This window comes from Anabrus simplex, chromosome 6 (genome assembly GCF_040414725.1).
Source record: "Anabrus simplex isolate iqAnaSimp1 chromosome 6, ASM4041472v1, whole genome shotgun sequence".
NCBI lineage: Eukaryota > Metazoa > Arthropoda > Insecta > Orthoptera > Tettigoniidae > Anabrus > Anabrus simplex.
In genome coordinates this window covers 110296958-110318535 of record NC_090270.1, presented here as the reverse complement: position 1 = coordinate 110318535, position 21578 = coordinate 110296958, and the positions used below count along the sequence as shown (strand labels likewise).

Genomic DNA, 21578 nt, shown 5'->3' with positions numbered 1-21578 from the left:
GTTTAGAACATTGTTTGATGTGTTCATATCACTAAATAAGTAATAACAAGACTAGAATCGAACACTGCACTCGACACAACATGTGTTTAGAACATGCCAGGGATACCTTTGTTGTAAGAAGATCAGGTTGCCGCACATTCCTTGTAGGGCTAAAGGGCTAATAGGCTAATAAGATAAATGGCTAATGGGCAAAAGGGCTAAAGGGCTAATGGGCTAGGGTGCCTCTCCTCTCTTTATCCGGGCTTGAGACCGGCTCTACATCTAGAGGCGGAGTTAACACCCTAAAGAAGGGAGAATGTTGGAAAATAATCTATACGAACATAACTACTCGATCGACTATAAACTACAGAAGGATGTCTTAGGAGAGGGTAAGCGCTGGGATTGTAGGAAGGTGTTTAAGCTGTTGTACTGTCGAGAGAGAGCCATCACTTAATAATACCTACACGACGTAATTCATGCTCTATTTCAAAAATATCTGCTTTGTACTATGTGTAACCAGCAGCATGATAGGCTCTTAACAGTTGCAAAAGTTTTACCAGTACGTTGGGGTCTTCACAGTATCTTATGCTACATAGGGTAACAGAGGCTTGTTGTGAACTTTGAGCCTATATGCAGACAGATGATGTGTAGGGACTTGTTTTGATGTAACACGTGCTTTAGCAGTAGCGTTTCTAGGTACAAACTTAACTTGTTTCGATAGCAATGAAGCGTTGAAATTTTCTTCTTCTTCATCTTGCATCTCTTCTTGAGATGTTTGCACTGCGACAGAACGTGTAGTAGGCTTAGGAAATGAAGTAAAATCATCAAGCTGTAATGGCAATAAAACATTGAGATATTCTTCTTCTTCTACCTTCCCTTTACTACTGTTTTGATCAAAATCATTATCCTTATTATAATCATGACCTTGTCTCTCTTTATCTTGAAGTTTGTGCTTCGTAACAGAACTTGTAGCAGGCCTAGACAACAAGGGAAAATTAAAAATCTCTCGCAGAGGAGTACTTTTTAAAAATAAATCAGTATTCGCTTGAATACGGTTGAACTCTTTGTATTTTGTTCTCGACGAAGGTACATTACACGCGACTTCATGACGTTGAGCGTTGTATGCGTTCTTGAACTCGCTTCTACAATGCTTGCATTGAAAAATTGTCCTACGTGATATCTTATGACGTCCCTTGTGATAGCTTCGGGAAAATGCTTTTCCACACTCTTTGCAAATATGCCTAGAAGTAGGGTTTTCTATGACGGACTTTTATCTTCTGCTAACACATTCTTCTTTAAATCTGCTAGACACTTGTTACTCGCTACTTCGATGATGCTAACAGCTTAGCGATTAACAGTAAACTAACACAAAAGCGTATAACCAAGGTAGCAACAGTGAGGTTTAACCCCGTCAGGAAGGCAGCAGTGAGGTTAGCGATGTTTTGTTGTTGGATTTTAAATTCCGCGCTACGACATGCATACGGTGGCAGCCTTGAGGTTTAGCGCCGTAAAGATGGCAGCAGTGAGGTTAGCGATGCTCTATTGTCCTTAAAAGTGAGGTTAGGGTCCGTCAAGATGATAGCGCTGTTAAAAAAGCACGTGGTTTTTTTACCAACAAGAGCACGTGGTCGCCCCGTGTAAAACGATAAGGGCTATAGAAAAGATATATGCTGAAGTAAAGTGTACTGTGAGAGTCAAAGAAGGAGGAGTAGTAGTAGGAGAGATTATCACTAAAATGGGTCTGAAGCAGGGGTGTAAATTGTTACCGATTTTATTTCTGTTGTTCATTAACGATATACTAGAATTTGAAGTTGAGGAACGATTAGCACTGCCATGTTTAGAACAGCTGGATATTCCTGGTCTTGTCTTTGCTGACGACATACTACTGTTCACACTAACGCCAGTTGCAATTTAAAAAAAGTATTGATGGTATCGTGAAGTACTGTAAAGAATGGAATATAATTAACGCACAGAAAACTAGAGTAATGGTGCGCAAGAACGGGAAAAAATTAGCAAAAATGAAAAACGGTATCTTGAAGGAGTGAATCTGGAAGTAGTTAAAAAGTTAGAATATTTAGTAATTATCATATCAGGAAATGGAAATTGGTCTGAAACGTCAAGAGGGCAAAACTGATTGGTGTAGCAGCTCTAGCTACTATAAGAATATTAGATAACAGGATGTCTAATATTGATTTTAGGGTACAAAGAAATGTATTCAGCGCTGTGATTAAATCCAAAATGCTATACGGTGCAGAAGTTGGGGCACAGAAAAGGAAATAGTAATGCTCGATTCAGTCACTAGTAGATTTATTAAAATAATTACAGGCTTACCAATATGTACAGCGAATGGTGGAGTAAGATTAATGTGTACAGGCATTAATATAAAAGTGGATATAATTAAGAGACTAATGAAATATTGGTTTAGTTTTAAAAGGGGGAGGAGGGGGAGAAATTCTAGATATAGCTTACCGACACCAAATGAGGTATCAGGATGGGTACTGGGCGGGCAACTTAAGAAATTACTAGAAGGAATTGGGATGGGGAACTATTGGGACAACGATTTAGAAGAAAGAAAAGTCTGTGGAAGAGTGGCACGGAGGGTAGCAGATATAGAAATACAAAGACTAAGAGCTGAGGGTAATAATAGGAAAGCTCTGGAGGAATTCATTATTATATATATCCAGGTATAAATAATACATGATAAATTAACCAAAAGAGAATACAGGGGAATAATATGGTGGTTGATGGGAGTTTATAAAAATAAGGCATTTACAGAAGTTGCAAATACATGTTTGTTGTGTGAAAAGGAGTTAGGAAATGCACATTTTTTGAGACAGTGTGAAAGTACAAGAGCATTACGGGTTAAATACTTGGAAGCGAAAGAGATAAATGAAACGGAAAGAGAATCTGAGTACTATACTCTTGTCAAATTAATAAACAGGGAATGGAGATGGCCAGGAAAACTATCGAAATTATTGACAATTGTAAAAAGCTTGTGGGAGAAAAAAATAAAAGTGGTGAATGAGGGAAGGGGCACATGCTGCTAAAAAATGAAAGAGCGAAATCAGCACGAGTACACATGTTTAAAGGGATATTATGGGACACAAAAACCACACATACCCGTACACTGAATAGGAAGTTTAAAATTGATTATATTCAGTAAAAGAATACATACGGAAAGTATTTCTCTCTGAAGTATCATCTCTTTATGGGTTAATAATAACGAAGTTTCGCAACCATGTATGCACATAAAACAACTTTGATACACAGACACGGAACATTATAGAGTTTAAGTCACTAATAAGTAAGGGCGCCAATAATTATAAGTTTAGAATATTGTTTCGTTTTTATATTTGTTCAGTTTTGTTCCTTTGTTCCTTAGGTATTGTATATTTCTAATTAGTAGATTCATTTCATTGATATGTAAGCCGTACTGTATTCCATCTAATGAGGTTGTTTGTTGTTTGTCTGCCTGTTTTCTTTTTACTTTGGTTTATGTTAGTTTGTTTTGGCTGCTGACGTACAGTAGAGTTGGAAGAGTGGGAGGTAGGCCTGACCTATCTCAAGGTAAAGTGTTGATTCGGTACGTCTGCACGTGTATAGTAGAGTAAGGTAGTGAATAGTGTTAGGATAGAGGAAGTAAGTTGTCAATGAGACAGCGAAAATGAACCGAGTTATGGAATCCGCCTCGGCAGTAGAATACAGGCGTGTCAGCCTACATATAGAGCTGGGCAATGCGCACACATGTGGGCTGTTATATGAAGGAGTGGTGAGGAAATAACATTGGCAGCTTAAGGGGTCTGTGAGGTATCGGTTTCCGAGCCTCGTAAGACATGTCTGGTCGTGACATCTCAGGGAAGGGTGGTAGGAGTTCCTCACCAGTGGTGATGTCGCGGCGGGACAGATTTAGGATAGAGTTAGTATATATTTAATGTATTTAAGTAGTTAGTTTAGTTTTAAGTAGAGGTAGTGTGTTGCATGTGGAGCTGGCGATCAGCCCATGTGCAAAATGCTACATAGTAGATATAGAGGTAGTTAAGTACTAATTAGTTAGTGCTTAGCTATAAATAGTCTGTAAGTGTTTATTTTGAGTTGCAAATTGAATTGCATACATCATTATTATAACCAAAAGTCATAATAAAAGGAATATACGAACATATTTGTAAATTTAGTGCTTTAATAGTCTACTATTGCACATTTTATTAACATTACGTATTTAATTACATGTTTTTTTGTGATGATTACATTTAATTACATATTTTGTGATTATTACACATTTAATTACATATTTTGCAATTTTTACATATTTAATTACATGTTTTGTTATGATTACATTTTAATTGCATATTTCGTGATTTTACACATTTAATTGCATATTTTGTGATTATTACATATTTAATTACATATTTTGTGATGGTTACATATTTAATTACATATTTTATGAATATTACATATTTAATTACATATTTTGTGATGATTACATTTTAATTGCATATTTTTGTGATTATTACATATTTAATTACATATTTTGTGATGATTAAATATTTAATTACATATTTTGTGATTATTACATATTTAGTTACATATTTTGTGATTATTGCATATTTAAATACATATTTTGTGATGATTACATATTTAGTGATATATTTTGTGATGATTACATACCGTATTTAATTACATATTTTGTGATTATTACATATTTAAATACATATTTCACTGTTATTCACTACATTTCATGCACATATGACGCATTTCGATATTATATAAATATCCGGGCACTACTTTCAACAGTATAGCCTTACGTGCTACTATTTTGAGGATCCTACCAGCCTGCGGGCTGAAGATTTGACGGACATAACATAAATTTATAAGGGTTATTATAAAATGTTGGTGTCAAAACAATCAGGATTACAATAAACTAATAGGGGAAATCCATACAATATGAACCACTTAACTTCAAACGTCCATAACTCTATTGACCTTAATGAAAATGTTTATATACGACATTTAGTACAATGTGTCAAATTATTTGTTGAAAATAAATGTTAATATTATCTGTAGGATTTGTTTAAAAGTAATGTGTATTCTAAAATTTGTTATCAAGTAATTTGCACCAATAGCGTGTAACTTGGGGCAGGTGATCATGTAATTTATAAACGTGTTAAATATAAACGCTTATAAGTTATTTAATGAATTTGATATTAAATACTAAGCTATACAATAACGACACTATGAACTCTGATCGTCACTTTTCGTATGTAGGGCAATGGCAAAACGATTCATCCTGAACTTTAGCGCTGTTTACATGAGCCCACTTTTTGCAACTACTGCACTGAAACCAATCTACATCACAATACTTGTCACATAGAATGCCGTCAGATAGCTCCTCAATTGAAATTGCGTAGGCTGAGTGGACCTTGAACCAGCCCTCTGATCCACGTAAAAATCCCTGACCCGGTCGCAGTCGAACCCAGAGCCTCCGCTTGGCAGAACGCTACCCCTACACTGTGGGGCCCATTTCAAATTATAAGACAAGTTCTTTTAGAATCACCAGTAAAACCACTAAGAAACATAATTATTACAGTTGTTTCAACGGTCCAAATTACACACACTCGGGCAATCCAAAATTAAACAACATGCAAAAAAGATTTAATCAAAGACTAAATAAGATAGAAAGCATTTGAAATGTATGAATTAAACTATGTTAACACTTAGCTGGGTATTTCATCAGTACTTGCAAAAGCTAAGCACCCTCTTGGCTGAAATAACTACTTCACAGTACCCTTACTTGTCACCGTATAAGGTTACAAGGAATGTGAGTATTAAGATTGTTTTCGTTTTCCCCCTTCAAGGCCATTAGCAAAACAACTTCCAAGAAGAAATTTACCCTCGGCTGTCTTTCTGACCTTGCCTCAGACAGGGGGTGACCAAACTTGCAAATACCAATATTATCGGTCCAAATTACACGCAGATCCAAATTACACGGACTTCCCCTACTCTCTTCTCAATTTCTGGTGATCCGAACGTAGAAGTAAGGAGCATTTTCTTCTACCGAAGATTTTATAATAATGTTCTATTTCATTTCAGGGTCGTTCAAAGTGGCGGAGAATGATGACAACATTACGCATTGCTTCGGTGTTCGTCGTATTTGTGTTTCTTTTGACATTTGTGTGGTTCGCGAACATCGATTTGGCTAGTTTAGTTAATGTAATCAGAGCAGTCAGTGACATACGTGAGGATTTGTTTAAGGAGCCTGTGCCAGGAGAGGAGAATATCTTCTTTGTGCAGACCAAATGTAGTGAGGACAAGGGTATGCGTCTGTTGAATCCTCGCCAGGCTTGTGCGATGGAGTCTGCAACGCTTATGAACCCGAGTGCCTCAGTGTATCTTTTACATGCGTGTGAATTGAAAACGGAGAGCATCTTGGAAAGTCCTGTATATGTTCGTGAACTATTCACCTACCCTAAAGTGCACTTATCACAGCTGCAATTGCTGCGTCACTTGAAGGACACGCCTCTAGAAGAATTGTCAAAAAGGGGGTTGTTGTTGCGGAGTCGGTACCCCGCGGAACACACCAGCGACGTAATGCGCTATGCCTTGCTGTGGAAATACGGAGGAACCTATTTGGACCTCGACGTCGTCGTCATGAGGTAAGAAGTGTAATTTGATACTCGCTCATTGCCCGAACAGGAGAGGGAGGTGTGGAAGGTAATTTTTTTATCTTAGTTCGCTGTTAAGTACAGTCCACATTGGACCAAGTCCACACCGGTCATAGTAAGTATACTCTAAGTCAACTCAAGTCCTAAGCTGTCCCTTTGATGTTATATAGAAGACTCTTACGTTAACCGCCAGGTTCAGGAGAAGAGCAGAGATGGAGAACGGAAAAGAGGGGAGGTGCTCAAATGCGGAAGGATATCGTCCTCATATCTACAGTTGAGTACTGGTATAACATTAAAGGGGCCGCTTACGACTAGCGTTGACGTCGACTATAACAGTTCCGATGCTGATAGCTGGACGTGTGCTGTCAGGCGTAGGGAGTCGCTGTTTTCTGTACCTGTTCGCACTCTACTACTCTACCATTAAGAAACCAGTGTAACATAGTGTTCTTCTTATTATTATTATTCTTGTTCTCCCACTATTGTGGGGGTCGCGTGCGACTGTGTCGCACATGTGGATGTGGCCCTGCTTTTCAGCAGGATGCCCTTCTTGATGCCATCCCTACAGGGAGGGATGTAATCACTATTGCGTGTTGCTGTGGTGCTTTGTAGTGTGGTGTGTTGTCTGAATACGAAGAGGAGAGTGTTCGGACAAACGCAAACAACCATTCCCCTAGCCAAAATAATTAAGCAGACTGTACTCCGACCGCTTTGGTGCCGGACAGTCTGAGCGAACCCACCACATTCGCTCCGACTGGTTCACATTCGCTGTCATTACGACATTCGTTTCCAACATGTCCAAAGACAGGGTGAAAGCAAAACCTGAGTAGAAGCAGTACGGATTACCAGGACCACGTGATATCGAACCAAACATTTTACAGAAGTGCGTCAAAATACATTTATTTATTTATTTATTTATTTATTTATTTATTTATTTATTTATTTATGTATTTATTTATTTATTTATTTATTTATTTATTTATTTATTTATTTATTTATTTATTTATTTATTTATTTATCAATACATCCATAACAGGGTATATCCCCAATTACAATGAATGGTACAAAATACATTCACTATAAAAACTGTGATCCTCCGTGGCTCAGACAGCAGCGCGTCGGCCTCTCACCGCTGGATACCGTGGTTCAAATCCCGGTCACTCCATGTGAGATTTGTGCTGGATAAAGCGGAAGCGGGACAGGTTTTTCTCCAGGTACTCCGGTTTTCCCTGTCATCTTTCATTCCAGCAACACTCTCCATTATCATTTTATAGCATTTATCAGTCATTAATAAAAATCACCTTGGGAGTGGCGACCCATTGATATGTTTCATTCATTACATCCCTGACCCGGTCAATGACTGGAAAACAGGTTGTAGGTTTTCATTTTTCATTTTCATAAAAATGGTACCTATATGTACAAAATAATATATAGCAATTAAAAAAACCAAGATTGCCTTGACTAAATTACGAATAATTTAAACACATTTTCAATAAACTATCAAACATAAAATATTAAAGTTAAGGAAGATAAAACAAATAAGCAGAGAAAAAAGAAAAATATTCATAAGAACAGCAAATACACAAACACATATACATTTAAAAAATAATAGTGGCATTACATACGTCATATTTCAGTGCTGAATTAATTTTCTCCAATAAATTATTCATTATAATTTAAATATTGTTTTAACATTTTTGAAAATAAAGGAAGTGATAAAGTAAAATCTATTTGTCTGCTGTCTGAAGATATTCTGTTAGACACTTCACACATTTTTACAACAGGTGGATTTTTGTAATCTGAGGTGCTTGAGAAGGGGCAGTAAAAGGTTTGTCTCAAACGAAGAGTTACCCTCCTGGTACTGAAGTTGATTCTTTTAAGAAACGCTTGATTATCTAATATTCCATTACCTGTCTTGTAAGGAAATATCTGTTGAGCTAAGATTAAACCAAATTCATTTAATAGAGTTCTATAAGAAACTCTTCGATGATATGATGATCGGTTATATTTTTAAAATATAAATATCGAAAAAATTTGTTTTGTATTTTTTCTATTTCGTTAATTGTACGCATGTACTGAGGAGCCCATACTACACATGCATATTCAAGTTTACTTCTAACAAGATGACTGAATAAGATTTTTAAAGTATTTTCATCCCTAAGTTCCCGAGTATTTTTAATCATAATCCCTAATTGTTTAAATCCATCATTTGTAATTTTGTGAATATGACTGTTGAATGAAAGTTTTGAATCAAGCATAACACCCAGATCATTTACTAAATTACACCTCTGCAAAATCTCACCATTTATACTGTAGTTATGCACAGTCATATTCGTATTACGAGAAAATGTGATCACAAAACACTTTTTAATATTGAAAAAAGCCTGTTTGCAACACACCATTTGTAACAGTTGTTCAGATCGGCTTGCAATTTCATAGCATCATCATACCCGGTAATTTGCTTTTAAATCTTTAGGTCTTCAGCAAAGGGTAAGCATTTTGAATATTTTATTACTTTCGGTAAGTCATTTATAAATAATGAAAAGAACAATGGACCAAGATTTGAGCCCTGAGGGACTTCAGAATTAACTTTGAACTGGAATGATGTATTTTGTGCGTAAGATACAAACTGTTTTCTGTGTCAGTTGTTTCGAGAAGAGGTTCCTAGATCTATGTTAAAAAACAAGTTAATGTTAGCGCAGACTATGGACGGATAAACATTGTCGATATTTATACTACAACAATTTGTTTATTAAAAGATCGCCTTTGTGATGATGAACCCCTTGCATGGTGGAGAAATAACAGCACAGAATATCCAAGATTTTGCTCTGCTAGCGAAGAAAATATTGTCTATACCAGCCTCCAATGCGGCAACTGAAATACATTTCAGTTCAGCTGGTAACATTTTTAATGACAAAAAGAGCTCGCTTAATCCAAGTAGAGTAACAGACGTTCTTTTGATTCACTCCGTACTAAAACAGACAACACAATAATGATGAATGTTTGTGACCATGTGAAAGACGGTGAAAGTTAATGTTCCGTGTCTGCTAATGTGATGTGTGATGTTGTTTTCACAATGTTTGTAGTAAGTTTGTAATTGCATTACTTCAATGCATGATAATGCTAATCCACAGCCTGTTTCCAGTCATTCGACCGGGTCAGGAATGGAATGAATGAAGCCCCATCTAGCGGCGAGGATAGGAATCGTGCCGGCTGCCGAAGCCTGCCGGGAGCAATGATTAATGACTTACAAATGAAGTGAAATGATATTGGAGAGTGTTGCTGGAATGAAAGATGACAGGGAAAACCGGAGTACCCGGAGGAAAACCTGTCCCGCCTCCGCTTTGTCCAGCACAAATCTCACATGGAGTGACCGGGATTTGAAGCGCGGAACCCAGAGGTGAGAGGCCGGCGCACTGCCGCCTGAGCCACGGGGGCTCACTTCAACGCATATTTCGTTAAAATATTTGCATGGTGTCCAACGTTTCAGTCAGCCACTCTCCTTTCGTTGCTCCTTTTTAAATTTGTTCGTCGTAACTTGCTTGATACTGTCCACAAAGGCATCACCCGCCTTACCCGCCAACCCGCTCCAAGTCAACCGTATGAGGTTCGAATGAGCGTGAGTGAACGAACTGGGCTGTTTGCACACCTCTAGTCCTCAACATTCCTGCAATTTACACTCCATGCAGAACACCAAACCTACACCAACTAACGCGCAGATGCTTCCCCGCTACGTTGGAGGGTCTGCCTGATAAGAGCTGCGCATGGCTATCGATAGCCACACGAACATTATTCTACTCTACAACCATAAGCGAAATATCGAATTTGTCGTACAAGGACGAGACAAAGCACAATTTAAGCCCCTTGACGCAAATAACAGACCTCGGTAAGCCCTATCTAGCGGGTTATGGACATATTCGCACCACACTACCCGTGCTCTAGGAATCGGATAAAGGAATGAACTGCCATAATCATGGCAACATCAGCTCCAAGTATTCTTACAGCAGCGAGATTATCTACAAAAAGATATATCACAAAAGCCTAACAAGTTACAGACATGAAAATTGGTATCTTGCATCTCCTTTAAAAATAAAAGAACACAAATTTATTTTTCAGAAAATCCACTTAAGGGGTGAGGGCAGGGGTGGGGGTGAAAGGGAGTGAGGAAGGAGTGGAATTCTTTATATGAGGATTCATAGATCTCAGAAACTGAAGATGTTACAAATGTTAAAACTGGTACTGGGAATCTCTTTTAAAAATAAATGAACACACTTTTTTAAAAAAAATCCACTTAAGGGGGTGAAATAATAAAATAAAAATAGTAAAATAATAAAATAAAAAGCGGGTGAATTTTTCAAATGAGTATCTTCTTCTTCTACAGCTTTTTCCACACCTGTGGGTTCGCGTGTGTAAACTGTGTCGCACATGTGAATTTGACCCTTTTCTAACGGCTGGATGCACTTCCTGACGCCAACCCCGTGTGTAGGGATATAATTACTATTGCATGTTCCTGTTGTGGTTGGTAATGTGGTGTGTTGAGTGAATATGAAGAGGAGAGTGTTGGGACAAACACAAACAACCTGTCCCCGAGCCAGATGAATTGATCACACGTGATTAAAATCCCCGACCCAGTGCGGAATCGAACCCGGAACCCTGAGAACCAAAGGTCTCAACGCTGACCACTCAGCCAAGGAGTGGGGCAGTTTTAAAATTAGTATATCTCATAAACTTAACACGTTACAGACGTGAAAACTGGTATTTGTAATCCCCTTTAAAAAATGAAGAAACACGTACTTTTTGTTTTCGGAAAGTCAGCTTAAGCTGGAGGTCGAAATTAAATGAAGGAGAAGTTGAATTATCTTTATGAGGATACTCATATCTCAAAAACTAAGATGTTACAGACGTGGAATTAGGTATTTGGAATCGCCTTTAGAAATGAAAAAACACCCCCTTTCTTTTTCGACTTTAAAGAGGACTGTTTCTCACATGTAGAGTTCCATGTCGTATGTTCCAGATTTAGCTCTGTCAGTAGTCAGGTCATCTTAGCCCCCAAAGGGAATGCCACAAACGTGGTTTACAAAGAGGTTCCTGGGGTAAATGAAATGCAATTTTTCGGTAAGTTTTTATACTTTAGGGATTTTCAGATAATATCTTAGTGCAGTACCGAGGAACTATTAATTTTTATCAACTTACCAAATCCTCGCGAGCGAAGCTGTGGGTAACAGCTAGTTAAAGATAAAAACGAGATTTCCAGCGTCCTTAAAATAATAGTAATAATAATAATAATAATAATAATAATAATAATAATAATAATAATAATAATAATAATAATAATAATAATAATAATCTTCCTGCTCAAAGTAAGTGGGATAATTGGGAGAAAGTTATTTTTTGTTTGCTAGTTGTTTTACGTCGCACCGACACAGATAGGTCTTATGGCGACGATGGGACAGGACAGGGCTAGGAGTGGGAAGGAAGCGGCCGTGGCCTTAATTAAGGTACAGCCCCAGCATTTGCCTGGTGTGAAAATGGGAAACCACGGAAAAACTTTTTCATGGCTGCCGACAGTGGGGTTCGAACCTACTATCTCCCGAATACTGGATACTGGCCGCACTTAAGTGACTGCAGCTATCGAGCTCGGTATTATTATTATTATTATTGTTGTTGTTGTTTTGTTGTTGTACCGGGGGTACACGTTTTCCCTCCGGTTGAACTGCGCGCCTTCTAGAAGGCAGTGCTATGAATCTCAAACTAATATAACTCAAGATACTTCAACATTCAACCATTAGATGTTTCTATCATCGGCCTATGTGCCCCCTCTGGCGGGATTAAGGATAATTAATTCTAGAGGAAATTTTGGTAGATTTTTTAATGTGTTAAAGTTGTCAACACTCCTACGGGCTCCTTCTTCCATAGTTAATAAGCAATCAGGAATTTTGTGTTCTTTTCTCTAGCCAATTAAAATTCGGAGTGTGTACAGGCATCCAGCCTATTTATAGACAGTTCTGGAACTTATCCTCTGAGATAGTATAAAAGCTGGGCGCTTTTGGACCGTAATGTCATCTTCATAGTGAGTGCGTCGTGTTAATAGGAGGCAAGGGCTGCCTGTCGTCTTTCGGAAGGCCGAACTACTCAGAGTAATGGCACAAATTTCTTAACATGTGATAGCTTCAGGCAGAGAACTTGAGACGAAGCTTTCAAACTTCTTTTCGTAATGTAAAGTCCTAAAGTCATGGTTTAAATGTAAATTTTGGGCAAGTCTGAGAACTCTGTTCAAATCTCTGCTGGGAAACATGTAAATTATGGGAACAAAGAGTGTTCACCCTCTGTTGATTCCCATTCAACTTGGAAGGGGGTGACTAAAATTTGTTAAACCTCTAAAATCTTCACTTCCTTTCGTCATATGAAATTCTCGTTCGTCACCCCTCCGTAGTACAGGCTTTTCCTCTGCAACTTCGGGCCATAAGCCCATTTAGGGTTTAAGTGTTTGTCTAAAAGGAGAGCAATTATTTCGTCTCCTAGCCTTTGTTCATGGCCCAAATTGTTAAATCTTTTATTTTTGCATTAAGGCCGTTTAGTATGGGCACTCATTGCCTCCGTTTAAATTGTAGTCAATGATAGACGAGTGTGTAAAAGACAGAAGTGATTGCAAATACAGTTATTGGAGTTTGTAAGAAGCTTGTGCCTCTTAGAGTCTGGACTACACTAACCTTTCGGAGCTAAGTCTCCTAGAATGAAAATGAGTGGAGCAAACATGCTCTTTTAGAAGTGTACTGGTTCAGAACGATTATGCTCATCCCTTGTATATTATCACATGGATAATTTCTCTCTAATTTTGAACCTGACTTTTTACTTTGCCATTGTTGTTGTGGGAGCTGACGAGCTCATCATTACAATTGTTGTTTTTCATTCAGATTATCTATCAAATTTTAAAATCAAAAGAAAAAAGAAGGAAATAAATAAAATTTCAAAATTTAGTGCTTTAGCTTAAATGCTCTGGTCATTTCCTTGTCCACCCATTCACCCCGGCATCTTTACCCCCTATCTGTTCCACAATGTTTCCGTATTAGTTATTATTATTATTATTATTATTATTATTATTATTATTATTATTATTATTATTATTATTATTATTATTATGCCCGGCTCTGTGGTAAATGGTTAACGTGCTTGACCTTCATCCAGAGGATCCTGTGTTCAATTCCCGGCCGAGTCGGGGATTTTAAACTTCATTGGTTAATTTCGATGGCTCGAGGGCTGGAAGTGTGTGCCGTCTTCATCGTTAGAATTCATCATAGGTAGGGCCCCATGTTCACAGATGCGCAGGTCGCCTATACGGCGTCAAATCGAAAGACCTGCACTAAGCCTCTTAGGAGGCCACACGCCATTATTATTATTATTATTATTAGCAAATGTCCCCGTGCTTCGCTACGGTTTATTACATCGTATAAGGATTTCTAAATAAATTAGTTTACACGCCGTAATTGAGATTTCATTAAATTTATTAAAGTGCAGACTTCCACTTCCAGATTCACTACTCCTACACGGTACATGATATTAACAAACGGTTTGCTCTGTTAGACTTCCGTTTCATTCTTCTACATGTTTGGGTCGAAATCATTTTCTCGTATCTCCCATATTTATGGATTAAATTCAGTTCGAAACTTCGGATAGGATGAAAACTGAGTACACTTTTAACACGTTACATTACTTTTTGCACACGTAAATATAAGCTAGAATCATGAAATTTGGTCCACTTGCGGCTTTCGATCGTGCCAATGTGCGCACCAAATTTGATGTCTCTATCTTTCGTATAAGTGTATCAAACAATGAAATATACGTGTATAAATCATCAAATTTACGAACAATCCAGAAATACAGCCTAATCTAACGTATAATTGAGAGAGATACGACAAAATGTCGTAGGACCAAAGTTATAGATAACTCCTAATTGAACGGAGGTTGTGCCATCCGTTTTGTGATACGACTTACCGTTTAGAAAACAAATAGCTCAAAAGGAATGTCTGCACAGTCATTTAAAAATTGCCTCCATATTTCGATATTTTGGGGGGGGGGGTAAAAATTGAAAAATGTGAACATCTTCCAATTCTTCCGTACTTTGTAGGCTAAAAGCTATAATTTCGCCAAATTTCAATTTTCTAGCTCGCCTGGCAAATTGTGCCGCCATCTTGATTTGGGGAATATTTTAAGCCCACTAAACCTATAGGTTGTCGCTGTGGATAAATTATACGACGGCGTTCTTATTCTGAGCCAAAAATTTGAAGGCTCCCAGCGTGCCCCCTTCGGGGAATTTTGAGAATTTTCGATACCGGGTCATTAGCTTCTCCGGTACCAAATTTAAAATTTCTGAAATTTCTGAAAATGCCTCATTAATTCACGTCTATTTCCATTTTTATACATTTATATATAGAGAGATCTCTCCAGACCGACTTGCTTTTAGATTATTATTATTATTATTATTATTATTATTATTATTATTATTATTATTATTATTATTATTATTATTATTATAGCTGCCTCTGTGGATCAGCGGTAGAGTGTCAGCCTCCGGATCCCAAGATAGCGGGTTCAAACCCGGCAGAGGTAGTCGGATTTTTGAAGGGCGGAAAAAAGTCCATTCGACACTCCATGTCGTACGATGTCGGCATGTAAAAGATCTCTGGTGACACATTTGGTGTTTACTCGACAAAATTCATTAAAAATCTCAGCCATAGACGCCCAAGAGAGTTTCGGTTTACTCGGTCTGCCATCTAGTGGTGGCCTAGAGTAAAACGGAACGTCGAAATTGACGAGCAGACAGCCAGATGGCGTCAAATTGAAATGTCTGCACACGGTAGCTGAGGCCATACGATTATTATTATTATTATTATTATTATTATTATTATTATTATTATTATTATTATTATTATTATTATTATTATTGTTTATTATTATTATTATTATTATTATTATTATTATTAATGGGGCGTGATTATCTCAGTGGCTTAGCTGCTGGCTTCCCACGTGGAAGGCTGAGGTTCGAAGCCGGTCAATTCTGGATTGACATTTTCATGTCAAAAATCACGTGACGTGACGAAGAGCACCCGACCTAAATCCCCCGACGGAAACCAATGTGAGCCCGGGTACCTCCAGCGACCCCAAAAATAACTGCGATAACCTGAAGAAAGTTTATTTATTTATTTATTTATTTATTCATTTATTTATTTATTATTTATTTATTTATTTATTTATTTATTTATTTATTTATTTATTTATTTATTTATTTATTTATTTATTTATTTATTTATGTATTTATTTATTTATTTCATATACCTTAAGTTGCAATAGCATTTAAAATAATTCTGTCGGAATTCTGATATAGTTGTAATGTTTGATTGTTTGTTTGTTTGTTTGTTTTTTGTTTGTTTGTTTGTTTGTTTGTTTGTTTGTTTGTTTGTTTGTTTGTTTGTTTGTTTGTTTGTTTGTTTTTTCCTAATGGTGCAATGTCTCTCTAACACGAAGATGGGCTAGGAAACCATGGGAAACTATCTTCAGGGCTGCCGAAGTGTAATTCAAACCCACAATCTCCCGATTGCAAGCTTATAGTTGCACTTTCCGAACCGCACAGCCATTTCGCTCCGTAATTATTTTTTCGAGGTAAGTACAAGTAACTAACATTCCCCTCTTAACGCTATAATTAGAAGGGCGAAAAATAAAGAGATCGATGACCCTTCGAAGAACGGAGTTATCGGTGAAGGAAACGAGGGATCAAGACTTCCTGTCTTGCAAACTTACAACACAGCTTGAACAGTTAAGGTAAGACTTCCTGTCTTGCAAACTTACAACACAGCTTGAACCGTTAAGGTAACGGAAGCTCATTGCAAGGATACACAGGGCTAGCCGAGGCAACAGAGGAGTGCTGGCTTTACCCGGAAGGATGTGGTTATGATTCTCTGTCAGGAAGTCGAAAAATTTAAGGAACGAGATTTCTACTTCTGGAGTGGCACGTGGCCCTGTGTTCACAAAGCCTGCGCCATAAATGAATACCAGGTTAATTCCTGGGAGCAAAGGCGGCCGAGTGTAGAGCTAACCACACTTCCCACTAAGTGCCGAAGTTACGCATAGTGGAAGCCTTTACCTTCAACCCCTCCAAGGGCCTGTATGGAAATAACTTAGCTATAAGGATGCACAATAATACTGCAGTGGTACACATTACTATTCAGCATAGTCATTATTTTTATCCAAGCACTTGTTCCAATGATATACCAAGGCATCGATATCAGCATGCAAAAAGTACACGTCCAGTCACGTTATGACGGCATCCTAAACGGCGTTGCGTTACTTACCACCCAGGCCTTTCATCAACGGTACGAAGACATGGAAGTCACTGGGTTCCAGGTCGGGGCGTAAAATAAAAATGCTCTTGTTACCTAATATTTGAAGCATCTTTATGATACCGGCATGCTGAGAAGAGTACGAGAGTTAATCGAGAAAGGTCGGACGGGAATGATAAACGCAAGCAGTTGCTGGATGTTCTCTAAATTTCTGTCTGTCCTCTACGGAGGAGTCGGATAGTAAAGAAGGAACCTATAGGTTTTTATCCAGCTAAATGAGTTTTATTCTTCTTTTTCGAGTAATTCAGTCTAATGACTGGTTTGTCCCTGCGATCAGTCTTCTCCAGCTGCGTCGATCCTGTGCAGTACGTTTTGCGTCTACATAGCTTCTGCATCCTGAGTTCACAAGAAATGTCATCATGAATGTCTTTCTTGGTCTTTCACGAGTAGTTACCCTGATATTTTACCTTCCAAAATTTCCATCAATACATTCCTATGCCGAAGCCTATGTCCATTCCAAGAAAGTAGTAGTACAAATAAATATTTTGTAGATTACTTCGTGTTTCACAGTTTTGTACATAATGAAGTATCGTCACTTCATTAGCAAATTCAATTAAATGGATTAAGTTTTTTTTATTTTTTTTACTTTATAATGAAGTAAGGGGATGAAACAAATTTAATTCCTTTTGTTGTGTATTGCAGTTCGGTCTGTCCTGCCGTACTCCGTGTACGGCGTTTTTTAGGCTTGCGCAAATGAAAATTCCGTATCCCAACTGGCATGGACGACGCCAGAAATGAAGTCAGTGACCTCGATCCTTTAAAACAAAACATATTTTTAAAGCAAATTAATAGTCTTTCAACTTAGATATTCGATTCGGCACACTGTACCATGTATAACTTGTGGATGGACCCAACAAGAGCGGCAATAACAACCGCTACACAACGCACTGTTGAGATGAAGAGACTATGAATGTTCGTCCGTGGTATCTCTGTCTATGCTTCTCCCATGCATCACCAAAGTTCATACGTTTTGACCAGGGGCGTTCTGTGGCTGGCCAGTTGTCGTGCGATCATGGGCGTGAGGTCCGGTGAACGCGCACGCCAAGGATCCTTTCAGTATGTGCGTCAGTATAAGCAGGAGAGCACCCATAATGTTATGTATAAAAGTAATAGGAATATCATCTACATATATAGTCTTTGATTTAATCGAGTACAAATCCTTTTTAACCTGATTATCAGTGACACTGTGAAATGTGAATGGTGGATTGGCTGGAGGGGAGGGCGCTGAGTCGGTGAAGTTAATTGGGGTACGTTGAATATTTATTCTACTAAAGAAATCGTTCAGTTCGTCAAGTGGATTGTCAGGAGTTGTCTGTCTCTGTTGATGTTTTCCTATTCCCAGAGCTTTAAGTTGGTCCCATGCGCGATTAGAATTTAAGTTGTTAGCTAAATTCCGGAAATATATACATTTTTATTTCTGATTAATTGCTTTGTGCGATTTCTTAAGATGCGGTAAGATTCGAAGTTTGTGTCATCTAGGGTTTGTTTATAATGTCGAAGTAACGAGTCACGGTGGGCCATCATTCTCTTGGCTTCATCATCAAGCCATGGACAAGAAGGGTGAGGAACCTGTATTCGAAGTGTGTGTGTGTGTTATTCTTTGCCGCATGATTTGTATAAAATGTCACGTGTTTATTGCTTATCACATGCCCATTATTATAATAACATTACCGTATTTATTCTAAACCAGAATATTGCACTTTTGCTGAAACTGTTTATTCTTGCATTCATTTCACTTGTACTCGGAATATATGAAATGCTGCAGTTGTGTTGGGGTGGGATTAACAGAGGTAGCCGGGGGAGGGGGGTGTCGTCCAAGGAGTCCAGACACTCCAGGAGTTTTAACGAATGTACTTTTATTAAGAAATGTATATATTGTACCCGGATGATATAGGCCCTACTTTTCATGATTTTAATTTTATAAGATAAATGCAGAATATTAAATTATGTACAGTGTCAGTTTGGTGTGGAAAGAAGAATTTCGACATTGCCAGACGTGGTCACGACAATCCGTCGCCACAGTTAAGCCTGTCATTATGGGGAGAATATTCTTGGTCAAAAGTTAAGAGGATTAAATCTAGAGCTCACAACAACAGAAGTAATGACTACAAGGAAGTGAAAGAGCATTTATTTCTGAACAAGAGCGAGGCCAGGTGCATCACCGATACGAAGAATATGACGTACCAGTATTTCCAACGCCTCGAGGCACTTTGTGTTGTCAAGTGGCAACGAAGAGATTTTAAAGTAACCGATGCGGTGTTGACCAATGGCAAAATTTATCAGAGGCTCGCAGATAAACCAACATAAGAGAAACTCAGAGTGAACTCCAGTTAGCTTCTCCGATAACAATAATTAAATTATTCCAACCACAGAATTGAATAGAGGGGATTTTTGTGATATCATTCCATGTTGATTAATTGTAATTGTAATAAATTAAAGTAATGAGTTCTTGGAAATGACCCACGCTATCTCGCCATTGGTCAAGATGAGCACGCCATCAGGGACGCCGATTTAGCGCGTGAAAGGTGGAGGACAGGAATTAAGTGATATTTCCATGATCACCGAACGATATAAGTTCAGAATACGACACATTAATGTGTATCGCCAGTTTATTAAGTGGGATAAATTAAGAGATCCAAATCCACCTGAATATGCCGATTTAGGATAACCAACCCCCCTCCCTATGAGACGACCACGGATGACTCCGGGGAGAAACCATATCGTCTATAAATAACCAGCAGTGGGACCTCACATCACCAGTTGTTACCAGTCACCAGTTGTTACCAATCACCAGTTGTGACCAGTCGAGCTTCACATCAACCAGTCGTTTGAAATAATTTGATACGCTGACACGGTGACTCTCTAACTCAGTACTAGAAAACGCATTATAGATTCTGTTAGAGTTGAAAATACGTTAGTAGTCATGAAGGTGAAGACGAAAGTGATAATTATTCAGTATATCGAGTGTAAATTATCAGTATCACTGTATGTGAAATTAATACATTTCTCAACATTTCATGTGTTGGAATTTAAAGGATCGACAGGAACGGCGATAATACTTTTTGAAGGCAGTGTTCAGAGCCTGAAATAAATATTTCATGATAGACGGTGTAACAATTATTGTAGCAGGGAACTGTAGGTGCGAGGCGATCACGACACGGTTTCGAACACTTCAGGAAGTGCGGATTGAAGAACGCGATACGCGCCGGTTCGAATGAAAAGACACTTCGTCGTAATGTGTCACGACGTGTGATTCGGGCTCAAGGAAGAATAATTGTGCAAATGTAATGGGTCTAGAGGCACCTATAAGTGTTTTTATTCTTGTATAAATTAGTGTAAATTCTCTAGTAAGGTATTAATCATGGGTAGTCGCCCAGAAGTGTTTTATTGTGTTAAATTTATAAAGTGCGATATGAAGTACGAGTAAAATTACCATGGGGCCATGATGCTCCTCATCCGCTACGAGGCAATGGAATTCTACATAGGAATGAGTACACAAATTTAATATTTGGGGATGTTATCGCGACTAAACGGGGTTCAATGTAGATTAATTATGGTTACTTAACATGGTCCGCCTCCCGAATCCATGATTTTATTTTTTGTTAGACGGACGAACTAATGTATATTAACGTAATAATGGGTTAGATTAATTAACTGAGTATTTGTTTGTTGTATATATTGTAAATATGGGATATATTTCTTTCAATTAATGCATGCTGTTTGTAATACTTTGATTTAAGTTCATTTCAAGTGTTAAATTCATTTTTGTGCTACGCCATTTACTTGATTTTCAATCACTGCGGTGATTATTTGAATTTTAGTTAGGAATATTTGCTACCAGACAGCCAGATTATGAAAGTGCCAGAGTATGTAAGATTTGTGTTGCGTACGGAAGGTCATAAATATAATAATGATACTGTTCTATCTGCTTTGGGTGTTCGCAAGTTCTATAATAATAATAATAATAATAATAATAATAATAATAATAATAATAATAATAATAATAATAATAATAATAATAATAATAATAATAATTTGTGCGTTTTATAATAATCATGGCAGTGCTTTGTGAGTGGCAAAGGAACGTAAATTATTATTATTAATAATAATAAGATTTTCTGCGTTTGCAACTAAAAGTATAGTAATAATGATAGTGCTTCGTGAGTTGGCTAGTGCAAATAATAATCAATGTGGAGATGACATGTAGCGTTAAAGAATTTAATTCGGGTAATCAGTTTGATTTTACATAAATTGTTGATTTCACATTTTAGGACTTTATATTATCCTTTAAAATTTGTTTCAAAGCGATAAAGGCACGTGAATTAGAATGGTCACGATATGTTGAAAGCCCAGAGTGGTTTGAGCCCATATTTAGAGTTGGAAGTCATGATGGACGAAAATCCGGCATGAAATAAAATTGAGCCGTACTATTTATAATGATGAATTAGATGAATCTCAAGGGCTAAGATGATATAAAATGCCGATTCCGGTGTTATGAGTGGTAGAATCCTCGCACCGAGGATTAATTTACGAATTAAATGTTTGAAGA

General features: G+C 37.7%; 1 protein-coding gene across 1 annotated transcript in view; it reads left to right on the top strand.

Annotated features, from left to right (window-relative positions):
- LOC136875883 (lactosylceramide 4-alpha-galactosyltransferase) overlaps positions 1-21578 on the top strand; it is an 81000-nt gene that overhangs the window by 22762 nt on the left and 36660 nt on the right. The window contains exon 2 of the mRNA XM_067149503.2: positions 6067-6629. Within this exon, the coding sequence (XP_067005604.2) occupies positions 6067-6629 (563 nt within the window). The remainder of the gene's footprint in view (positions 1-6066; positions 6630-21578) is intronic.